Source organism: Solanum stenotomum, chromosome 11, assembly GCF_019186545.1.
Source record: "Solanum stenotomum isolate F172 chromosome 11, ASM1918654v1, whole genome shotgun sequence".
NCBI lineage: Eukaryota > Viridiplantae > Streptophyta > Magnoliopsida > Solanales > Solanaceae > Solanum > Solanum stenotomum.
The window spans coordinates 21,531,346-21,557,211 of NC_064292.1; the positions used below are offsets into that span (position 1 = coordinate 21,531,346).

At 32.9% G+C, this 25,866-nt stretch overlaps 1 protein-coding gene across 2 annotated transcripts; it reads right to left on the bottom strand.

The window, feature by feature from the left end:
- Nucleotides 1-19,180: 19,180 nt before the first annotated feature.
- LOC125844736 (transcription initiation factor TFIID subunit 15) lies at nt 19,181-25,617 on the bottom strand. 2 transcript variants are annotated; one of them, XM_049524067.1, is made up of 8 exons: nt 25,465-25,617; nt 23,086-23,254; nt 22,582-22,946; nt 22,259-22,453; nt 20,803-20,886; nt 20,052-20,133; nt 19,826-19,955; nt 19,181-19,527 (listed from the first exon to the last, which is right to left on the bottom strand). In XM_049524067.1, the coding sequence occupies exons 2-8, from the start codon at nt 23,203-23,205 to the stop codon at nt 19,340-19,342; spliced, it is 1,164 nt and encodes a 387-aa protein (XP_049380024.1). In that variant the 5' UTR covers nt 23,206-23,254; nt 25,465-25,617; the 3' UTR covers nt 19,181-19,339. The 2 variants fall into 2 exon arrangements, with proteins under 2 accessions (XP_049380024.1, XP_049380023.1); XM_049524066.1 differs by having other exon boundaries at nt 22,259-22,456.
- Nucleotides 25,618-25,866: the final 249 nt, after the last annotated feature.

Sequence of the window (25,866 nt, forward strand, 5' to 3'; positions counted from 1 at the left end):
TCACCATACCTTTGTTAAGATTCCCCAAGAAAATTGATGAAGAAACCACCTTCAATCCAAGCCCTAGCTCCAAGTTCTTGACCTTCTTAAAATGGAGGATTGTAGAGAGAAATACTTGAGAGGAGGTGAGTTTCTTTTTAATTCTAATTGGAGTGACTTAAAATGGAAGAATTTGGTCTAGAAGGGTTTTATAATTGCTAGGAAAGGCATATAATAAAAAGGGCTCAACTTAGGAAAAGAAATAAGGACCCACTTAAAAGTTCCACTAAACCCGTCTAAGCTCGCCCTTTTTGATAGTGCTTCACTATTTTGGGCATAACTTTTTACTCCGAGATCAGAAAAGGGAAAACTCGGTGGCATTGGCAAAAGGACTCAGATACCTTTAATTGGATAGGTAATGGTCCACCTAATTCATTTTGAGCTAAAAGATATCATCATTTGAAGTTGACCCCAAAAGTTGTAACTTTAAAAATCTGCCCCTTGTCCGCTTGTTCCAGTGGGATTACTCAAAGTCTGGTCAACTGGGCAGTCCACTAGGCGACCATAGGGGCATAAGGGCGACTCGCCAACCCCTTAGACGATCTAGCAGCCCTATCGCCAAACAGACCTTCCGAGGAAAGGGCTTCTTTCACCTTAACTTGCTAGCCTGGGCCTTTGCTTGCACCGTAGGATGCTACCTAGCTCCATTTAAGTTCTAAAACAGCATAAACATCAACCTAAGCTCCCACTAACCCAAACATCAAAGCTCAAGTTCATTCTATCATTTTCCGAGTCATTATAAAAATTAAATAAACTGGCACTCCAAATTAAACAACAAAATTAAAACAAGATAAAAACGCGAATAAAATAGCCGAAATTTAGCAATAGGCAAGATTCCAATTGTTGTAAACCCTACTCAGTACTCCCTCTTACTCGGTGTCCTATCATGTTTATCTCAGAGTTTAACCTGCTTTTTCCCTTATTTTTTTTAATTTACTACCCCGTTCATCTCTTTCTTTTAACCTTTATTCTTGGTAACTTCTTCTTTAACCCCACCCCGGAGATGGCCAACAAGACGTCCTGTGATTTCTGCGGACTTTTTAAGGCTTTTAAAACATTCTAGGAATTTACAGGTTAATCCATCATTGTTATCAAGAAGTTAAAAGCTTAACCATATACTAAGGGTAGTTCTCAACATAATACATAACTTGAATACAAACATACAAACATAAACATAATTATTTTTAGGGAAAAATACAGGAAAACATAAGCGACTTACATGATTTAGACGGAGAGAGGTTTCCCTTTCAGGAACCCCGATTGACCATTACACACTAAAATACAAATTTTTTGTACAAACTGAATATATTACAAGAGGGTTTTTTTAGAGGTCTTTGGTCTGGGTGGTGGAGAGGATTTTGCTGAACATTGGCAAGGGGAATATGTTGTGTGTATTTTCTTTCTTTTGTTTTTTTTTTCTTCTCTTTGTCACTAGAGGAAAGACTTCTTTATATAGAGGTCTGGAGGTAAAAGGAATGGCCAAAAATTCGCCAACATGCTAAAGATAAGACAGAAGAAAGTAGTGGCCTAAAGTTGGCCGACACTCTAAAGATAAGGTCGAATAATACATGTCGGGTACACATTTGGGCCCCATCGTCACATGCATTATTGTCACTTATTAACACGAACTTTGACGCGTGCTTATCAGTTTTCTCCTTGTTAGAGGATAGTGATAAAGAAAGCACTCACACGACAAATGTGGGCATACCCACATGGCACACTTTTATTCTATTCCTACTTTATTTTATTGTCTTTGCCTTGTTTTGTCTTGTTGCATTCGTCTTCAGGTATCAAGGTTGTGCAGAGTTATGGAATCAAAGCTCATTTCAGAATCATCATCTTCATTAGGATCTTGAGCATCTTGATAATATGAGTGTTCTCCATAATCGGCTTCTCCGGAACTTAGTGATCTGGTTATGTTATTACCAGATGTGTCTCTCATTGAGCTTGTATTAGTTATGTCTCTGTCTGTATCTATACGTTATTTATTTATATGTTCTGTATCTGGTACCAGTCTATCTCCACTTGGATCTGGATTTTGCGTAGTAATTATGTGCCTGTCCTGTCCTTGTTGGAAAAACTTTTCTAAAGTCCTTTTTATTATGCTCTCTATTTTATCTTTTTTTTTATGGAGCATAGTTTTCGTTGTTATTGTCTCTACCTAAGCAAATGATCTGGGTAATCGTCGTCTTGATGAAGAACCTTCATCTTCACTTTTTGGCAAAGTGACAGCCATAAACGGATTTGAGGAGTCTTTATCGACTACCGTTTGAACCGGACTAGCTGCATCTTTATCATCTGATACAGTGGATCTTTTTGCATTCGTTGGGGAATGCACACCCTGCTAATCCATTTTATCTTGAGATGAAAAACTCGGTTCTGAAGTCTGTGTACTGGTGTGAATCTTTTGAATGGAGTCTTTGTCTTTGAATAACTTTACCTGCTCCACTAGTTTAGCACTTTCTTAGAGTAAGGCTTCTACCTTTGCATTTAGTTTTTTGAAGGCTTCAGTCATTGAGGAACAGTGGTCGCAGAAGATTATTTTATCTGTGTCTTTTTGGATATTATATTGCGGGGTCTTTTGTGGATTTTGTCTGAGGGCTGGAGAGATATATTAATTTGAACCAAGTATCCCTCTTGCATAATCTAAAGTTTCAGTGAAATCATTAAAACCTTTAAAAAGAGGAGTTTTCACTCCATTTATAGAGTCTAGTACTTCTATCCAAGTTTGAAAAATACCATTAGTTTTACCATGTATTATCACATAATATTTAAATTTATTCTCTCTACTTTTGTCGGTAAAATATTGACATAATGCATTTAATGAGGCTATAAAATTGTCACACCCTGAGCCTACACTGGACGTGGCTGGCACTCGAAGACCATTGTTNNACAGAGTCCTCTGGAAGGCAAGGAGGCTCACCACTGACTCTGGAGTGCTCAACTGGATCAATAGCGTACTGCATACTGATCCTGGGTACCTGTGTCTGCATCATAATAAGATGCAGGCCAACTGGCATCAGTACATTGAATGTACGAGTATGCGAGCTGGAAAGCTAAGCAACATAGGCTAGAAGGAAATCTAGAAGAAATTGAATAACTTACCTGGCTTAACTCAACTCAACCTGACTGACTCATTTCAAAATAAGGCAATTTAAAACAAGTGCAATATAAAGAAAAGTTGTTTAGAACATGCTATAAACTATGTGTGTATACAAAGATACAATAAGTATAAGATGTATGTGGAAATACAAATGAACTGATGTATATAAAAAAATACAATAATTGTTGTGGGAGTTTCTCTAACCGACAACCATCACATAAGAGTTATATTGATGATATAACAATCAACCTCACGCTGCCAGAGCATCCTATACCCGGCCAAAGGTATAGAACCTGAACTGCCTAATGGATCCACTAGTCTAATTTGAAAAGGATTCATCTAAAAAGTATGAACCTCTTCTACCCATGATGGCTACATGGTTCTATGAGGGTTGTGGGTTCTTTGAACGCTCCCCCAATTCGGTGCTCAATACTACTCCCAAAAATGTATTGGCTCTTATATTTTTAAAATGTATTTCTTACTGCTGATTTGAGATAATTTCTCAAAAACTTAGCTCAAAGGTTATCTTGGAAATCTTCGTTTCCTCTCTTGCTTCTTTTAGAAAGCGATTACTCTTTTCTGGAAAACTAGCCCGAAGGCTCTTTGGAAATCTCAGTTCCCAATCTTGTTTAAATGTGGAAACATTTCTTTAAAACTTCTTTGGGAATACTTAGTTCCCTAATAATCTTTGAGAAAAAAACTCAACTTTATACTCTTGGCTTAACTTAAAACTGGAGCCTTAAAAACGAAGTTAAAACGTTTAATAAAGACTCGACAAACTTTAAGAAACTTGCCTTGACTTACTTCCTAACTTCTAAGCTTGACTTTAATCCGAACTATCCTCGAATTGGATTATGAATTCAAGGGTAATGATCTCATGTTTATGGATGAGTTCTTGATATTTAGACGTACCTTGGAGTGTTGAAAACAACTATAAAACATAGGTACATTACCAAGGAACATGTATGAAAAAGTGGGGAAGGAATGAGGAAGAATGGCGTCCTTGGCGCTTTGAGAGGCGTGGGGCGCCAGCCCTCAAGTTTCAGAGGACCTGCTGGGCGCCCTGCATGGCGTGCCGCCCCATGGGGGGGAATTTAGAGCCCCTTTTGGGGGGCGCTGGCTGGCGCGATGCCCCAACCTTTTCCCCAGAAAACCTGACTTTTCTCCTTCATTTTTTCAACTCTAAACCACCTTAACTTCAAAGGTTTCAGCCCCAAACACTTAGAATCATAAAACCCCTCAACAAACAATAGATTCAACCCGAAAACACAATCGGAAACATGTCCCAAATCAACAAGAACTTCAACACAACCACAAGACTTCAACAAACACAACCAAATCTTTTCTCAGAAATTAAAACGAGTTTGGCGTGTGGGGGAATGAACCAACCCAACATTATGATCTCACATACCTTAATAGGGATCACCCCCGACGAAATCCACGACGATCTCTATGAACCTTGCTTTTTTTTTCTCCTTCTCCTCTTCTTCTCGTCTTCTCTCAAAGCCCTAACCCTCACTTTTTACAAGGGAAAACTGATTTAAAATCAGTCTAGACCCTTAATATAACCAAAATAAATGGTTAGGGAAAAGACCAAAATACCCTTACAAATTCAGATGAACTTCCATGTGCCAACAGCCCAACTTTCAAAGGACATAACTCACTCATACGAACTCGGAATCGAGCAAACTCGACGGAGTTGGAAAGATAACTCCAAAAGATTTATAAACATAATTGGAAATACACCTAACTCATCCTGAGCTAGGAGTTATGATTGTCTGAAGTTGACCAAAACTCATTTTTTTCCATACTTAGCTAAATTTCCAGATTTTTAATTCTTTCCAAAAATGACTATTTCCAATTCTAAGCTTCTTCATAGCTATTACAAATTGCTTACAAAAATATTTACTATCTTTCTTATTATATGTCATCCATAAATTGTCTGCTAAATATTTTTGAGGTTTATCTAACACAAAAATTCTGGCAATTCTCTAAAAGATAAATTTGAATTTGGGTAACATATTAAATTATGCTTACCGAAGTACATACGGTCCATCATTTCTAGTGATGTTGTCTGAGGTCTAAACTTCATATTACCTAATAGAGTCTGAGCGTATGTGTCTGATGATGAGGCAACTCCTTTGCCTTTGTCTATTGAACCTATTGGTCTCATGCTGAAAACAAATGTATAGTTAAGTTATTTTTATATTTAGTCTACTTAACTGATCTGCTAGACTGTTATCTTTTCCTTTTATATATTCAAAGATAACATTTGGATAAATAGATATAGTATCCATAAAGTTTAGCCATCGTCTCTTGCTACTAGCCTTTTGGTTTATCTTTTGATGAAATTTAACTATGGCTTCGCAGTCAGTCCATACTAGTATTTCATTTTTATTTAAAACATATAACTTAAAACTATTAATGTCATATATTATTGCTAAAACTTCTGCATCTATACTACTCATATTTTCTTTCTCTTTATATTTTCCACTTTGATAAGCACAAATCTTTTCTTCTGTCTTATCACTGAATTTATTTGGTCTGGCTTTTAATACAGCTCCCCATCCTTGGAAACTTCCATTTGTCTCAATTATTAAATAATCTGTTTCTAATGGTATACTTAGTTCTGGAATATTTTTAACTCTTTCCTTAATTTTTTGTACTAATTTTATATCTTCTGTGTTAAAATGTTTTTACCCTTTGCTTCCTGTTTTTGAATATAATGGTCTGGCTAGTTTTCCTAAATCTTTAATAAAGTTTCTAGCGTAATTTATCAATCCTAAGAATTTTTTTAAGTCTTTTGTATTATCTAATTTATCAGGCATTTCTAATACTTTTGTTGCTATATGTGGTTGTAGTTTAATTTTTTCGTCTCCTAAGGTTACTCCTAGGAAATTTATATGATTCTTGCATAATTTCATTTTCTTTTTACTTACTATTATTCCATTTTGTACGAATAATCTAAAAATTGTTTGTAGATGTCCTAGATGATCTTTGATGTCTTTACTAAATACTAAAATGTCATCTACATATACTAAAACAAACCTTTTATAGTCTCCAAATATATTATCCATTTTTCTTTGAAATATTAGCGGGGCAGTTTTTTGCCCAAATGGCATGGCTAGCCATTCAAAATGTCCTTCAGGGCAAGTGAATATTGTCCACTCGATACTTTCTTCATGCATTTTAACCTGCCAATATCCTGACTTACGGTCGAATTTACTAAATACCTTATTTCCTTGGATTCGATTGATTAATTCATTTTTATTTGGTAATTTATATGCATCTGTTCTTGTATTATCATTAAGTCTTTTGTAGTTAATTACCATTCTTACTTTACCTTTTACTATCTCACTATGATTTCTAACCATGAATGTTGTTGTTCTATGTTTTGAAGTAGATCTTCTTATTACTCCTAAATTTAATAATTCTTTTATCTGTATTGCTTCAATAGTCGTTGTTTTTATTATATATTCAGGGTTTATGATATCTAATTTACATACCACCTTATTGTTTTCCCAATATTTTAAGGATTTTTCTCCTATTATTTCCATTTCGTCTAATGTTTTTACTATATTATCTAAGTCTTTAGGGCTTCTAATTATACCTATCTTATCGATTCCTGTTTGAAAATTATAGAATTCATTCTCTACTTCTATTAGAGTGTAATCTTTTTCTCTTATATCATATTCTTCTTTTTCGTATTGTTCTTTATGTCTTAAGTCTTTATAACATTGGTTTTTATTTTTACAGTCTTTACAACATGTCTGTAAATTATCATTGTTTGGGGTGCTACTAGCTTGTTTTCCTTTTGTTTCAAGACTGATCGTCTGTACTGGTGTGTAAGTTAGATGTTTAAAAAATATTACCCCATCTCTTGTGATCAATGTTCCTTCATTGTTTTGTATCATGAATTTTAATCCTAATAAAAAATCGACATTTATGTTGAGGTCTCTTACCCATATTCTGTCAAGAGTATGCATTGGTTTATAAAATTCATTACAGGTATTTACAAAACTTACATGTGTCTTTTCCTATATAGTGCTGATATGTATTATACGTTCCATCCATTTGCATTGCTGCTATTGGCTTTTCTAAGGTTTTTATTAATTTTTGTGGTAATATCTTTTTGTTTATTATACTACCTGTACATCCTGTATCTACTAATGCTAAAGTTTCTAATTCTATATATTGTATTCTAAGTCTAGCCAGTACTTTAATAGCAGTAAATTTTTTATCTTCATTACATATTAAATTTTCATAATGATTTTCCAATGTCTCTATATTCATTAATTCTGCTTCTTTGGCAGATGTTTTGCACATCCCCCAGTTGTCTGGTATTTGTCTTGACTCTGTCCTATCTTCTTCAAGTTTTTGTTTTCCTTTTTCTAACAATATCACCTTCTGTTCTAGTTCATTTATCCTACTTTCTAATGTTATTATTCGTAAATTTATTGTATCATTATTTATATCTCTATTTTCACGCTCTTCGTTTACTTTTATTTTTAATAATTTTTCGATGCATGTGATGCATCCTTCAGCATCGCAAAACTTACATTTTACCCTTTTTTTCTCTGCTTGGATACCATCTACATAGAATACATTGGTTACTATCTATTCTTTTACTTCTTTCAAACTCATGAGTACATTCTTGTGAAATATTCATCATTGTACTTATTTGTAATTCTTCTAAATCTATGTTCTTTAATTCTAAGCCTATTTCATTTATTAATTCTTCATTATCTGAATCTGAATCTAAATCTTTAGATCGGTTGTTATTTTTTGCTATTTCTACACTTACTATTGAATAGATACTCTCATTATCTGACATATATTCATCTACATTAATTAATGTTTTTTGTAAATCTTCTATTAACTGTGAGTTTCTAGTTCTACTATTATTCCTTTTAGGACACACATTCGCCAAGTATTCTATACTTCCACATGTGAAACATTCGAGCTTATTTTTATAGTTCCTATCGTTTCTATATTTTCTAACATGTTTATCTTTATTTAGATATGGCTTCTTAGCTGCAGACCTTCTTAAATAGTATCTTCTATTATTATATTGCCGATCATAGTAAGGTCGTCATTTCTTGTATCTCGTCTTTGGTTTACTCTGTTCTTTATCATAACTTTGGATTGTATATATAATATTTTTACAAAAATCCATTTCATTCTGCTTTAGTTGTTTTTGTATTTGTATATTTATACATTTTTCTGTTAATATTTTCATTATATGTTGTACTTTGTGCCTTATAGACCATTTACCATTAGGGTTTTGTATTACTCCGTCTCTTTTATACCATCTTTCTTCTATTTCTCTATCTAATGCTCCTGGTAATTTATTAAACAACTTCTTCCCTAATTCTTCATCAAAAGAATTTTCACTAATTGTGCAATAATAATAATAATCTTTTAGAAAGTTTTTAATGTGGAACCAACTTGTAATACTTAACTGTTCTAGTTTTATTAAAGCATTTCTTTGTAATACTACTAAACCACTATTTGAATCTTCTCCTATAATTAGACTATGTATCTTATTTGTAAATTGTATGGGTTTGCTCCCATGTTTACTAATGCTTGAAATTCTTGTAGGAAATTAGATTTATATGTTTCCCATAAGGCTTTTGCGGATTCTCCTAGGAAAGTTTCCATGTATTTATACATTGTTTTTGCGTCTGCATCTTGGTATGTTTTTATGTAGTCTGCTACTACTATTCCTTTCCATAAGTCTATCACCGCATTCCACATTTGCGGATCATGTGCTGCGATGTTTAATATTTTTCCTTTACTTCCCCCTTCTTGTAACCTAATAGGTTTTTCTATAGGAATTCTTCTACCTATTGGTCTTACATTTTCTATTACCGTGTCAAGATTTACCCTAAATACTCTTCTTTTTGGTACATTTCCCGTACTTGTGTCTATAGTATGAGGTTGGGCAGTTCTTTGGAATGGACTCGCACTTGAACTAGTGGATTCCATAAGTTCCTTTTGACTTATTATAGAATTCCTTTTGGTTTCATCTTCGCTGACATATATATTTTCTATTATTTCAACCAGGCTTGCTAATCTTTCTTGGTTATTATACTCGTCTCTATATCCTAAATTATCCGTTCTGAATTTGCATGTTTTAAAATGTCTTTCTACTTCTGCTAGACCCATATTTCCTATTTTACATCCTTTGCATTTAAACGTTATAGTCTCATTATTTCTATATCTTCTTTCTGCTTCTTGCAACGCTTCATCTACTTCATATCCTTCCCGTATTATTTCTACATTCATTAGCTCTTTTTCGGATTCTAATTCTAATTCTTCTTTTAAGTTCGTTTGATTAGAGTAATTATAGTTTGTGAATCTTATAGATGTTTCTCCTTTTGTATTAGTGTACATTAGATGAGATTCTGGTGTGAGTACTTTCTTTTTATTAAATTGTTCTAGGTTCCATTCTAATCCTGCATATTCTTCCGGATTTATTTTTATTAATTTTATGCCTTTGTTTCCCATTACTTTCACTACATCTTCTACTTTTAGTCTAAACCTTGTATTACTACTAGATGCAACTTTTCCAATGAAACCTATACACATAAGTAGATTATTTCCGATACTCATTTCTTCATAGCCTTTAGTTTGTATTCCTATTTTATATGCTTTCCAAATTCTTCTAAATTAATCATAAAATTTGGGCTAATATAGAATATTCCTCCATTATTGGTCATATCTACTTCTGTTAATCCTATTATGGATTTCTTTAAATCAGACCACCTATCATCGTATATTACTATTAATATTTTAGTTCCTAGATTCTTTCTGGTTAATCCTTTTAATCCTACTACTATTAATCCCATGTGCATTAATGTGAGTCTGTTATGTACTATTCCCCTTAGGGATTCTGGGTTTACTAGATTCATAGTAGTTATTTCTTTCCCTATAGCCGAAATTTGTTCTTCTCTATAATGTCTATATAGCTGATTATTTCTTGCAAAATATCATGTATCGTATAATATCTTCGGATTAAGTAGGTTCAACTGATTCTGTTGGAATATTTTTAGGTCTTTATCTATATTTATTACTTGGTATAACTCCTGGATTTGTTTATCTTCTTGTTTATTTCGTGTTAGTATTCTTGATATAAGGCTATTACCTATTCTATTATCAGAAAAACTTACTCGTGGTCTTTCTTCCACTATTGTTCTTCTACCTAAAAGAAAGTCCATTTTTGAGATTTTCTAACTACTGTCGGTCTCTCTTTAAGTGGAGTAATTTTAATATTTTTTAATTGGGTTATTAATTCTTCTATTTCAGAGTTCTTAGGTTGTTTTGTTAGAGCTTCTTTTTCTTTTATTATTTTATCTAGTTTTTTATTTAATTCTAACAGTAGTGCTATTATAGTGTTATTTTGTTTAATAATTATTTGATCTGATTTACTTGCAGGTTGGTGATCAGACAGTCCTTGCGGATCTGGTTGGATGCTCGCTGTAAATTTTAAGGCTTTAGCGTATGATGGGTCTTGACATAAGTCGTTCATGAAAGGAGTTTGTCCTCTAGTTGTTGTATTGTCTTTTTTAATTCATTAACTTCAATAGTTACTATTTCTACTTGCTTTGTAATTTTTTTAACTAATTCAGTTGTTCTTATCTCTAATTCTTTAGGCTTTTTTGTTATGGTCTTTATTAGCTTTCCTATTTCAACCTTTGTAGGTATCTGTTCTATATTAAACTTATTGTTCAAGTATTGGATTTTTCTATCTAGTTCTAATTCTTGTGATNGCTCGCTGTAAATTTTAAGGCTTTAGCGTATGATGGGTCTTGACATAAGTCGTTCATGAAAGGAGTTTGTCCTCTAGTTGTTGTATTGTCTCTTTTAATTCATTTAACTTCGATAGTTGCTATTTCTACTTGCTTTGTAATTTTTTTAACTAATTCAATTGTTCTTATCTCTAATTCTTTAGGCTTTTTTGTTATGGTCTTTATTAGCCTTCCTATTTCAACCTTTGTAGGTATCTGTTCTATATTAAACTTATTGTTCAAGCATTGGATTTTTCTATCTAGTTCTAATTCTTATGATTTTAGGAAATCAAGGTTTTGTTCCAACTTTTCTAGTATCTTTTTATGTTTATTCTGAGTTATTTCTATTGTCTCTAGTAATCGTACTATATTCTTATCTTTTTCCTGCATTTTTTCACTAAAATTTATTATAAGATCTATTATAGTATTATATTGCTTATCTTCGGAATGTAAAAGATGTTCTCCTTGGCTAAAGTTGCACTTTGTTACCGTATTGTCTTTTAATATTCTATATTTCTTTTCAGGGTAGATTCTAAGGTCTAAGTAATCTAGTTATTTTAATGGATCTATAGTTACTATCTTTAACCTAGTGGAATATCTATTTCTCTAATAACTTTCTTCTGAACTTCTATTCTATTATTAGCGGATTGGATATCACTATCGATACTATGTAATTCCCACTTGATAGCACTTAACAATTCTGGATTGACTAGTGTTGGTCTATTTGATGAATATAGACCTCCGTGATTACAAAGTATATCTACTAAGTCTCTTGTTTCTAATACTTTTAAATATAGGCTTAATGCCTTTTTTAGTTTTAACCCCTCTAACTTTATCTGTATCTCTCTGTATAAATACCAATATCTTATTCTTAATTGATTAGCGAATGGATGTTTTTTCATATATTACTTATGTCTAGATTTTAACTGTGTAATGAATTTATATTCTAATCTAGATATTATATCAATTAATTGATCTAATCTTATATTGTTTTCTCTGGTACTATTTAGTCTCTTATATTCTATATATAAACTTTCCAATTTTCTTTTTATTTCTAAATGTGTCTGAGTACTACGTAAAGGTCTTCTCATTAACTGACTTTCCAAAAACTTCTTGCTCTGATACCAAATTAAACAACAAGATTAAATAAACTGGCACTTATATATATATATATATACACACACACACACACTCTCTTGTAGCATATATTAAATAAACAGCATATATGCTACATGCTGGTTTACAAATCGATGATTGCTATAAATAATCTATATTTTGTAATTATTTAAAAAGTAGAGAAAATACATTAAAAAAAACACCTTAAAACTTGATACCACAACTTACCGTCGCACTTGTTTAGATACCTCTTAACATATTTGAAGTGATTTTTTTTCCACCTGAGATTATGACACCACCCTCACCAGCCACATCATAGCCATGTAAGCGCCACATCATAGCCATGTAAGCGCTACATCATAACCAAGTAGTCACCACGTCATTAATTTTTATTTCTTTTTTACTTATTCACCATTTTTTCTTAAATACTTTTTAACATTAATTACATCAATTAATTAATTTATAAATACATAANCCCCCCCCCCCCTCTTTCTTCTTCCTTGTTGTTCACTATTTCAACCTTCAATACTTTCTTTTCTTCTTCTTCTTCACTATTCAACATTTTTTTTAAATAACTTTAAAGAAGAAAATTCACTATAATATTCACATTATCTTCTTTGAACCCTCCCCACAAATTTACCCTCTTGGAGAATGATTTTTTTAAAAAAATCATTTTTTTTCTTGAAGACTCAAATAAGAAATGAAGATTGCATAAGAAAGTTTATCCAAAAAAAATTATATAAATTCTATGAGAAATATTTGAATGGATCTAGAAATCAAAATGAATCACTCAAAATTCAAGAAAATATAATTTGCAAAATCGACATCAATAATATAGAGAAAAATTGGCAGTCGATAAAATGACATTTGTATTGAATTTTATGGATTATTAAAGGAAAAATCACCCCACATATACATTTAAGAAACAATATTACGGGTTTTAAAGCTACTTTTAAAATATTCTTGCTTATAACAGTTTAATTACGGGTTATAATGGATCACATTTCATTTAAAAATTAATTAAATTTTTACTTTATTAAATAATTTGTATTTTATGATTTTATATTTATTATTAAATGATATAAATAAATAATCTACCATAATTATCTCTTACACAATTATAGGAAATTTATCTTGATTCTTGTTCCTTTTTTACTTTTACACGTCAAATCCACACCCCTAATTTCACCACGCCTCTTCTAGTCAGTAACTCACCACCCCCACGTTCAAAAAGTAAAATTTTCCATTGTAACAATTACCCATTCCTCTTTCACCTCATCAATCATCTTCCATTCAAATCGCTTCTACATCTCAATATCACCTCCTAAATCATAAAATATTCAGTCTACAATCAGAAAGAAAGGGAGATTTCACAATACTAAGAATCAAGTTTTCAAAATTTTCGTTAAAACATGTCGAAGAAATCAGAGCATACTTCTAGAAAGAGTCCCAGATTAGTAGAAGCGAGTTCTACGGTTGAAATAGAGCCTCCGATGTTTAACATATTGACTCAAACGCCACCGCATAACAAGAATGCAACTCCAACGAAAAGGGTTAGTACTTTTCAAAATAAGAAGCAGATTACAGGAAAGAAGAAGAAAACTCAATTTATTTATGAAGGAGGCTTCGAAAATCTCAATATCAAAAAAAGGGCAAAAAAGTGGTTAGTGTAAATATTTTATTTAATTTATTTTCCAATTATTAAATTTAGTAGAATTTTTGTTACAACAGTTTATTTATCCATATTATTTGTGGCATGAATTTTGTTTTAATGTTTGACATGAAATTATTGTGACTTAAGCATACATATGTATAGTTACTATCATGAAATTCATATTAATTTGGTTATTATTTTTATCAAAAAAGGTATGAAACATGTTTAAGATTGGTATGAATCTAACTTAATATTGGTTTGTGATTATGGTATGCAGTATGTTTTACATTTGTATGAAACTTATTTAATTTTGGTATGAACTTGGTATACCTTTTAGCAGGAAAGTTATCATTCAAAATCTCTCATTATGTGTATGAATGTGAAATGAAACATGAATAATATTGATATGAAAATGTCTTAATATTGATTTAGGAATGTGGTATGCAGTATATTTTAACATTGGTACGAAACTGATTTAATTTTGGTATGAAGTTGATACACCTTTTAGCAGGGAAATTATTATTCAAATCTCTCATATCTGTATATGAATGTGGTATGAAACAAGAATAATATTGATATGAAATTGTCTTAATATTTGTATGAAGTTTGTCATCTAACTAATATCGGTATATGAATGTGGTATGAAACAGGAATAATATTGGTATGAAACCGTCTTAATACTTGAAGTCATGCATCTAACAAATGTGCATCGACAAGAGTCAAGTTCAAAGTATGTATTTCTATCTTTTAGTGATTTCATCATAAAAATTAATTCACTTTATTTCTTAAAATTATTTTTCATTCATTTTTGTTCAGTGATTGTGGTATGTACACATGTTTATTTGTTGAATACATCAACAATGAAGTTTTTAATATGGGTTCCATTGATATCGATGCAAAGGATCATCGTCAAAGGTACGCCACAATCATATGGTAGTACGGAAAAATAAAGAACGGTGCAATTAATGAGAGTGAAGTAACTAGAACTGTTGCTAGCAAATTTGATGGACCCCGCATAGCAAAAAAACATGCCCCGGATACAAGCAATTATCCTACACCTAGACCACAAAAATCTAATTTGAGATAGTTGATTGGAGCTTAGACTCTTAAGTATTAGAAGTTTTTTTAAGTTTTGGATGATACATATTTATTTTTTCCTACTGTTTTAAGTTTTGGATAATATATAATATTCACTGTTTTCTTCCAACTATATATAATATGCACTGTTTTCTCAAGTTGGATACTAACAATACACAATTTGGATAACAACATTTTTATTGGACTTTAATTTGAAAAAGCCCTCATAAACATAGCACAAAATAATTCATATTCATTGTTAAACTTAACATATGAATTACAGATTGTCTATTATAATTTCGGAATACCAGTTATATAAAAACTACATACTAATTGGGTTCAACATTAAACAATTTTAGTTTTGGATATTAATTGGAAACCAAATGAACAACAATTTAGATTACATGAAATAAAAGTGTCATAGAATTGGTATTCAATTTGTATAAAATTGGTATCCAATTCATATATGATTGTTTTTTTTACTTCATAATCTAAGATAAAAACTAAAAAAATAAAAAAATGTATGAAGTTGGTATCCAACTTGTATAAATATTCGAAGAAACGAATCTGACAATTTAAAACAAAAGAGGAAAATCTAGTTTTTGAAATACAAAAAAAAAAAGAGCAACTTTCACATATAGCAAACAAAAAATCATATTTGTATGTTATAGCAAAGTTTGCATAATTGCGCTCCATAGCAAACATATATATGTATAATTTCGCTATACATATACAATTGAAAGCTATGTTTATTTCGCTATACATATATACAAAAAGAAGCAATTGTATAATTCGTTGGTTCCTCTTCAGATTTGTATAATTTCGCTGGCATGCCATTTCTATAAATTGTTGTTAGCCTCTCGTTTGTATAAATTGTTGACAAAAATATTTGTATATAAAAAATCGCTCTCTCTTTCACTTTATACAAACATAAATTATACATTATATTTGTATAATTTGTGTTTGTATAAAACGAGAAAGAAAAAAAGGCAAAAGAGAACTGGGCAGTGGAATATTTGTATTATATAATTATAAGTGTATAAGATGAATATATATGTATTTGCATGTGTATATACAATTTTCTTTCGCTTTATACAAACATAAATTATACATTATACAAACATAAAATTTACATTATATTGTATAATTTGTGTTTGTATAAAACGAGAAAGAGAGAAAGGTAAAAGAGAACTGGGCAGGAGAATATTTTTATTGTATAATTATGAGTGTATAGGACGAATATATATGTATTTGCATATGTATATACAATTTTCTCTCGCTTTATACAAACAGAAACACAATTTATATAATTCTGTTGTATAAAGCGAGAGAGACGAGCACAGAGGGAGCAAGCGAGAAAGGGAGAGTGGCGAGCGAGAATTTGGAGGGAGAGAGGCGACTGACAAACGTTTGCTACGGGGTGCAATTAAATCAAACAATAGCTACTCCATTTATTTTAGATTATAAGTTTGTCATTCTGTACAATTATCCCAAAAAAAAAACGAGGAGAGAAAATTTTGAACAAAAAAAGAAAATCTGATTTTTGAAATACTTTTAACTGATTAGAGTAAAAGAAGGAAAACAAATATTCCTATTTTGTTTTGAATCTCCTAAATCTATGACAATTATGAATTATCATTAATGTAGTCAAATTAATTACTACAACTAATTCCGTTTTTTACTTTTTATTATTTTTTTAAAAAAAATATTATTATTTTAAAACTTTTTTTTTAATAAACTGTTATAACTTGAAATTTTTTATTGTTACAACTTGAAAGTTTTATTATACTGTCATAACTTGAAATTATTAGTCTTATATATGTCATTTATAAAAATTTCACATTATTAAAGGACTAGTGAAATGTAAATAGTGGATAGAAATGAACATGAAGATGGAGGAGGAGGTGTTTCAATGGAGAAAGGGGTGTATTGAGGAAGACAACAAAAATGAAAAGAATTTTTTAAAAAAGAAATTAAAAAAAGGAACCCACAAATTTCATTTACCTCTAAATAAGAAAATTTACATATTTCTTAAAGAGTAAGTATATCAAGAAAAACTATTTTAAATAGTGGTTATATATTAGCCAATAAAGTAGGTCATGTGTAGGACTTCACAAAATTCAATTTTTTTTTTCTTTTTTTTACTTGCTTTTAAGAGAGTACACTCACTCTCTGTCACATCACCCCTTAGGGAGTATATAAACCACTTGAAAATATTTAAAAAATATTTAAACGTCCATAGAGTTTAAATACTGAAATAAGTTGTGCCACCAAAATTAAGTAGATTTTATATGTTTTCTCTATTATCGCTATAAAGTATAATTATGAAACATAATCAATTATATTAGATAATGTTTCCCCAATATCAAGGATGATAATATTGGGATGTCTAGCATGGAAAATGACATAGTAACTAATACCCCACTTCTTTAAAAAAAAAACACCCAACATGGCTGGGTTTGCCATGAACGATAAAATAAATATATAAAAAATTAATTAACACCAAAGGTCAATATAATTTTCTTCGTTTGCAACCAAATACTAACAATCACTAGAAAAAATACCGTATGCATTAATTTTATGTGTCACTAATATTATGTTTGGTACACTTTTTCTATCTATATATAACTAATATTTTACATTAGTTATACATTATTCGATATTATTCTATGTATAACTAAAAATAATGCATGCATTAACTTGATTTAAAATATAATTGCCCCTCAAAATCTTTTTCACAACCTTTCCACCGATTTGTAAAGCGTATTTTTATTTAGAAATTATGCAATGCATATTATTTTTAATATATCGAACTAGACATGCATAACAAATAATCTCAGCATAACTAATATCAACATTATTAATGTCAATATTATTAATATATCTTGTTCAATATTATTCTCATACACCCCCAAATGTGACCCCTAAATAAATTATACCAGCAAACTAATGACCCCTAAATACATGAATGGCTGAACATAATTTCTAAAGAAATGAGACCAAAAAATCTTAAAGAAATGCATATTCTACTTCATGTCTCATATAAGATGAGATCATTAGTATTTGGAGAGTTGAATAAGAACTTCGATTATGACTTTTTATACAGTCTAATTTATAAAACTTGTGTAGTTTGAGCAAATTTGTAAAAGTTTAAAGAAAACATAATATCACAATATATAAATACACTTTAATTTAGTTCAACTGACAACTAAACACTACAATTATGCGTACACATTTAAACAATACAACTAATCTCTATTGTGTCAGTTGAACACTCCCAACTTACAAAATGATCAATTAGACACCTCCAAAATTTATGTATCACGTCAACATCTAATGAGCACGAGACACAATAAGAATGAGTAAGAGTATTTACTTACCAATTAAGACCAAGTTGAGGTGTTTCGATGTATACTCTCAACATTGGAATGCTCGCCTACTAGTTGAGGCCAAATTTGAATGTATGTTTATGTCTAAGTTGCTTGGACTCAAGTGCGGATGTCCAATACAAGTGCGGATCTAGAGGTCGAATCCTTTTGTGATCTAATTTTTAAGATTCGGAGATATGAATCCATGTATGAATACGAGCGCAGGAATTCGCCTAAAAATAATTAAAATATCTAAAAATAGAGTTATAAAACATAAATTATGTGATATTCTGTGGAGAACTTGAGGTGAATCGAGAAAGGAGATTAAAGGAAATGAGTGCCATAGAAATTTCTATATAAAAGATATTCATTTCTTCAATTTCACCTTAGCTTTTGTATTGATTAAAAAATCATTAGAACTATCCAAACTTTCCCCATCAATTTTGATCAAAGCACCCAAAATCAATTGACCCAATCGGACATGGATCCCACACACCCATGTCATGTCGACACAGATGCGGCACCAAAAGTGAAGAGTCCGAGCAACTTAGGTTTATGTATCATGCCTTAAAAGAAATCAAATTATATATTGATCATTTATATTCTGCACCTCAATATTTTATTATTATTTTTGATAATTGTAGTATCCATGCCAATTTTCGCTCACCTTGACTAATTCCACAAGATACCTACCACCAGCAACAAGTATCAAGTAACTCTGTCCACCAAAGCTAGAACAAATGATAAGATATCATCTAGTGTGGTCTCTGTTGGGATTTAAACCTAAGACCTCATGATCCTCAACCAACTCGATCAACCACTAGAGCACACCCTTAGATGCGCACCTCCATAGTTTTAAGATAAGAGTGTAGTAAACTGATTCCCTAGAATCTCTTAACAGTTCAACTATGGAAAGAAATTAAAGATACACCGGAAAAGATTATGATAGCCTACTTAAAAAAAGAAAAGAAAGGGACGTACAAATAAGGCAAAAAACGCAGTAAAAATGCACGTTGAATATTCAACATATAAGTAAAAAAAATGACCAACATTAAGTCGAAAAGTCGACATATGAATTTGACAGAGGTGAAGCAACCTTAAGAAGGTGCCATACTAGTAGCCGCCCATACAAAAACATGAGACAAACAAAGTTTGATGAATACCATATTTGATGAAGGGTCGCACGCAATCTTCAATGACGATACCTGTTCCGCTCACGGTCACGACCATATTCTCTGTCTCGATCATAGTCGTAGGAGCGGTCTCTATCTCTTCCCCTATCCCTTTCCCGGCTTCTGCTTCGATGCCTAGCTCTCTCCCTATCATCATAATCTCTTGATCTTTCTCTGCTTCTTTCCTTTCTATCTCGCTCAGCCACACCTGCAAAATTAAAGAGTGCTCAGGGTCAGGAACACATTGGTCTTCAATCAATAAGACCTCACAAGAACACCGAGCACTCCGTCATGAAATCTTTTAAAGCTCAGGGACTAAGGCAGCTCATCGATCCCAAAACTGGGTGACTAGGATCAACCTAAGCAATCTAGTAGATCTAGCCGCGTGTCTACTAGATGAAACAGTTCGACTCACTAGATATTGCATTTAAGAGAAATTATGAAAGATGCATAGAACCATAAATTCTGCATTATGGACAACACATATAACAAACTATTGTCCTTACCTAATTCCTCAGCTTCCCATCCAGCGCGTCCTACTCCAGGGGGGAGGCTCTGGGCTGCTTCTGCTCGCTGCGTTTTAGCGCGAAACTTCTTCTTCAGATTTCCAAACTCGTCATACATTTCACCATCATCCTATAATTGAGATTAAGATTTCACCAGAAAGTCAGAAGCAGAATGATACCCAGGATAAGCTATAGAACTCATAAACTTCTGCAATTTTTATCTTACTTCTTCAGCCTCTCTCCTCCGACGTCTAGTTTCCTCTATTTCTTCTTCATCGAGTTCTTTATAACCTCCAGCACGTCCTCCTCTGACGAGTACAATGAAAGTAGATCATAGTTAAAACCTAAGAGAAACACTATAAAAGACATCAAATTAAATTGTATTACACGCTTACTAACCATAAAAGGCAACGATAAATTATATTAAAAAACTATGTCAGCAATTTTAGTGTGTGGGTGAGGGTGGGTGGCTTCCAGGTGTTTTCCTGTCCTCAATGATTATAATAAGGCTAAAAGATTGACAAAATAATAAATTTGCAATTACAAGCCTATAATGCAGCTATACTTTTCTTGATAAGCATGTCCCATATACAAGATCCCAAATAAGGAAGTTTTTCTTGGATAATATTCATGTAGCACATTAGTCTAAATCACCAGTAGCTCCAACACCGCCAACATCAACATTAAGTGCCACCTACCATCATGTCTTGTGCACCTCTGTTCCTTTTCCAGTTGCTAGGAATGCAACATCTTTTAAAATTGTTGCTAGGAATGCAACATCTTTTAAAATTGTTGCTAGGAATGCAACAATTTCCTTCCTATTGTTGCAGAGCAATAAGGAAAACGGGAGAGGGGAGCGCTTCTTAGAAAACAACAGCAGCACTTGCTTTTTTTAAAAAAAGGAGGTAACAGGAAACAACAACAGCACTTCTAAGAGATCTAAATAAGCATTCAATGTTGCATCCTGTGATTCATACCTCACACCACCCTCATTGTGCCCAGGCTTGTTGGTGTTGCATATGTTACACTTGTTCCTCTTAGCCCAGTTAATGTTGGCACACCTGAACAATAGGTCAAAGACAAATAGTAAATGCCAACCTATTAAAAAAGGGAAACATAATAAATGCCAATCAATAACAATTAACAATTCAATCCAGACTAGTTAAAATGATATTGGACACTGTCACACTGAATTAAGAATGACAAGTACGATTCTAATAGTCATACTTACCTTTCTCAAAATAAAGAGAAGGACAAATACATAGGAAACCCCTCTAACTTGCCCCCATCTCAACCCTGGTCCATTTTAACCCTCCAACCTCATTCCTTATGTATCATTTAAACACAAAGAGCTGACTTGTCACATTGCTGAGATTCCTTTACCTGGTAGGCGCTTGAGGGTTGATTTTAACGGTAATAATAAAGAGTTCAGAGAAAAAAAAAACAGAAGTAGAATTACTTGGTTTGTCTGATCTTGAACAACACACAATTTCTATTTGCTAGCTTTATTGGTCTTTTTTATACCTTGGAATCTCTTTCAAGTAGAATGAAATACTTGGAGATTAAAAGTCAACTAAAACAACTAGACTAAAGCAAAATGACAGAGTTAACAATTCCTACGTTTCTCGGATGGATTTTGTTTCTTCCATCTAAAAGGTTTTGGTAAAAAAAAATCTGGGCAAAAACTGCACCGACCCGTACACTCTCGAAAACAAAAGAATGACACCAAAACCAAGTCCCTGACAACAAGACTCCAGCTATTACTTTTATTTGAGTCATCTTCGACTAGGTAGAGCCGTAGAGAACATCCAGGAAATCTAGGGAAGGTACCCAACATCCAAGTAAAGCCAATGTAGTTGTTGAAGGTACTGGTAAGTCACTTATCCAAAAAAAAAGAGGAGTACAGTAAAGGCCAACTGTATCTATTTCTAACAAGCACGGCTTTATAGAACACAAATTTAAACGAAAAACCTACCAGATACCTAAAGACTCAACTAACTTCAAGATTAGTGCAATAAGGAGAATACAAAGTCTGATTATGCTTGGAATGGTTTTTTTTATGATAAGGTATAAGGAAAATGGGAGCGCAGGGAATATGCTCGGGCAGTTTATGGGTGAAAAATTATACTCCCTCTGTCCCAATTTATGTGACACATTTCGTTTTTCGAGAGTCAAACAGTTTAAGTTAGACCGAGAATTTGCTCATGGAATCTTCAATTTTTTTAAAATGAAATTTATATATTTGTAAACTACGTAAAAAGTACTATTAGTCACAATAATTGACAATTCAAAATATTTAAAAGATATATGAAAAAAAATCGGTCAACGCTAGACTTGTTTGAATGTCGAAATCCGAAATGTGTCCCATAAATTGGGACAGGGAGTATCATATTTCAATAAAATAGGTTGCAAAATGAAAATGAAGATTCTTACATCGGACAAGCCCAATCATTTGGACCAAAGAGGCCCGGAGGACCACCAACTGCACGACCAGGAGCGCCTGGGTCCTGGCTACCACGTCCTCTCCCACGACCAGCAGCTCCAGCCCCACCGCCACCAGCACCAGCAGGTCGAGCAGTTCCACAACGGTTGCAAACTCCACGAAATGCAAAGTTCACATTAGTGCAACTGCTACACATAAATTACAAAAACTGTAAGCACAAGAACATACTGGACTACTCGAAGTACAAACAGACAATTGAAAAAAGATACAGTAGAGCACGAACGAGCTGCTCACCAATGATCATATCACAGACCTTGTATTTGGACACAGCCAGTCACCATCTTGTTGCCATGCCTTTGCAGAAGCATCTCCCCTGCCCCTACCACTTCCGCCACCTCCATCTATATCGTTGGAGCCTTCATCCAGTACAGCCAGGCCACTGTCCAGATTAGGCTCACTAATTTGATTCACTGAAACATAGGAAGCCTCGTCTTTGTTCTTAGACTCTGCAATAAATACCCCAATCATTGACCCATGAAAATCCTTGTTATTGAACCATTCAACAGCAGCTAATGCAGCATGAGGGTCTTCATATGTGACTGTAGCATCGCCTTTGGGCTCATTTGTAACTTTATCACGGTATAACCATATCTTGGGCCTACCGCTTCGTTTGTCTTTCTACAACATGAAGCAAAACAAATCCTTAGAAAAGAAAAAAATCAAAGTGAGCTTGTTCAAAGCAGAGTAGGGGGAAGTGGGAGAGAGCATATAACAAACAATCTCAAACATAATTAGAAGTACCTGTTCACAACCATACCTTTAGCACCCCTATTGTGCCAAAATATTCAGCTAGCATATCTTCATCTGTACCAAGGGGCAAGTTACAGACATACACAGAACCATTTAATGGAGATCCTTTCCCTGAATAGCTTGCCATTTATGCTCCAATTTCATCAAATCCAATGACACAATAAAACCCCCAAGAACTGCATAAAGCAACAACCTAGTATTAGTCCTGCTACAGTTTCCCTGCCCTTAAAAGTAACTACAGGCAATCATATTAAACTGAGAAAAGCACCAGAGTATGTGCAAGTCAAAGGACCAAACCAGCAGAAATCAAGAGATAACTAAAGAAAAAAAATTATATAAGGTAGGGTGTAGGGTGGAAGTTGGGACGAAGCACAACTTTTAGGTGGTGGGATGAGAACACAAATGCCACTTGGTGGAAAATTTTCCAAATCAGCTGGGATTTGGTTAATGTTTTCTTACTGCAATCTTGTAATACATTAAGGAAAGAGCTAAGTAGTTATGGTCCTTTATGAGTACAGAATTTCAGGTCAATGGGCTAAAAGCACGTGTAACATACAATACTTTCGAGTATACCCAATTTGAGAACACTACTAGGGACCTTCACATGTCGATGTCTGTTAATTTTTTGCACCAAGTTGAGAAATTAAGAACTCTGATCTATCAATCAATCAACTATGTCTTCATCCCAAACTAATTAGTATTGGCAATATGATCCTTCATATCTCTCCCACTCTATTTTTTCTTATCAAAGATTTTATAAATACTTGCACTAAGTCAGTGCCACAAAATGTAACTAAAGATTGAGATTTGAGGCATTGAGCATATCCACTATTGCATCTAGGATATCATCTTCATCATGTTCAATAACCAGTTTGCACTAAAAAGATAGAAAAAAGTATACAGTTTTGTTTAAGGCGCTGTCTGATTCTTCAATTGCCTTTAAAAAAACTGCTATTTCTTTCAAGCCATATAGTCCACCAAATGTCTCGAGGAATGCTATTACAAATATTTGGGGATTTCTTGCACAACCTGCTCTCTTTGTTCCAGCATTGCAATAGCTCAAAAATGGAGATTAACCCAGTGCAAGACATGCTAAACATTGACAAAAACATGCACCATAACCAGAACAACAGGCGTCAAAACAAAAGCCTACTAATCAAATGCCTTTGGAGACCCAAAGATGAAAACTAAGGTATCAATACCATATATGGCAAGGAGGACCAATGAACTCCTAAAATCACTAATAACTAATAGAAACAACTATTTGGAAGCATATTTGTCCTTATTGTAGGGAGTTCAACTCTTTTACTAGCACAACTGTGGGAATCGGCAAAAGCATCAGATTCTGGCGGGATCACTGGTTAGATAATGGAATACTAAAAAATGAGGTCCCTACTTTATTAAATAGAAAGTGCATGATAGGCTGATGGCTGATTGTTTCTCTAACACTAGATAACATCTACAACTTAGAAGTTCGAAGCAACCTCAATGATTGGAAAAGACTAGGGAGTTATGAGTCTGGTCTTCTAAAGAGGTTCTACAAACTGTATCTGCAACTGATATTAATATTGATTCATCGAAGTGGCTGGCTAGCAAGAGTAGACTTTACTGTAAAGAGTTGCTATGATCTACAAAAGCAATCTCATGATTGAGATATGGATTAGCCTTGGAAAATTATTTGGAAATCAAACGTATCTCCAAGGTAACTTGTTTTGGTAGGGTTGCAACCAAAAGCAACCAGGAATGCCTGTATTAAGGACAATCTTCAAAGAGAAGGAGTGTCCTTGTGCAGTAGATGTTTCTTCTGTGAATATTACAGGAAAGCAGCAGAAACCTATTTCTTTATAGTAATCAAGCCTTGCTAGTTCAGTCATTTCTCAATTTGTTTGGAGTCTGTTGGGTTATGCCAGGAGATGTATAGTGGCAAGGACAGAGATATCAAAAATTTCAACAAAGTTCAAAAGATCGCTCCTTTATGCATTTTCTAAACTATTTGGACCGGAACAAAGTTGCTCTGAAGTTGATGAATTTTACAAGCCCTATCATGTTCAGATAGGTTGATACAATTAGGACAGCACGTATCTTTTTAATAAATTTCATCTTTACCCTATCAAAAAGGAGCAGAAACCCACAACATATGGAAAAAATATCTTTAAAAGTCTATCTTTTTCAGTTTGTGCAAGCAGGTAGATTGGCAAAACCTAGAATTTCGGAGCCATTAATAAGCAAACAGTATGTCCATTCGAGTACAACCCACGACGATCTATACAAATTGGATTCTAGGGTTTGATATACAGTGAGATTACAAGCGAAGCAATGCAAGTCATTTGTGAAAATGGAATTAGGGTTTTAATATCGATATCGAGGAATCTAGAGAGGAACTTACAACTCGATTACGCCGGAGATACTGAATAGATCCACCGGAGTACAACGGAGAGAGAACAATATCGCCGGCGCCAACTTCGCCGTAGAATAAGAGTACCTTTGAAATTGGGGTAGAAATCAATAGACAATATGTGTGTTTGGGTTGGGTCCATTTCGATCCGTTACAGAAATTTGGGCCTAAGAGATCAAAATCCACAAGTGCACAAATAATCATAATAAAATGGCACAGCATACACCCTATAGACTAAATTAGCAATAAATAGCCCACTTTCAATTTTTTAGCAAGAAAAAAACTTTGTTTTATTTATTTGGCATTGAATTGTTATTTTTCTTTTCCTTTTTAAAAATGTATTTTTGTCCTCCTTATTTTTCTCAAACACACGTTTGATTGCTGTTTTTTTTT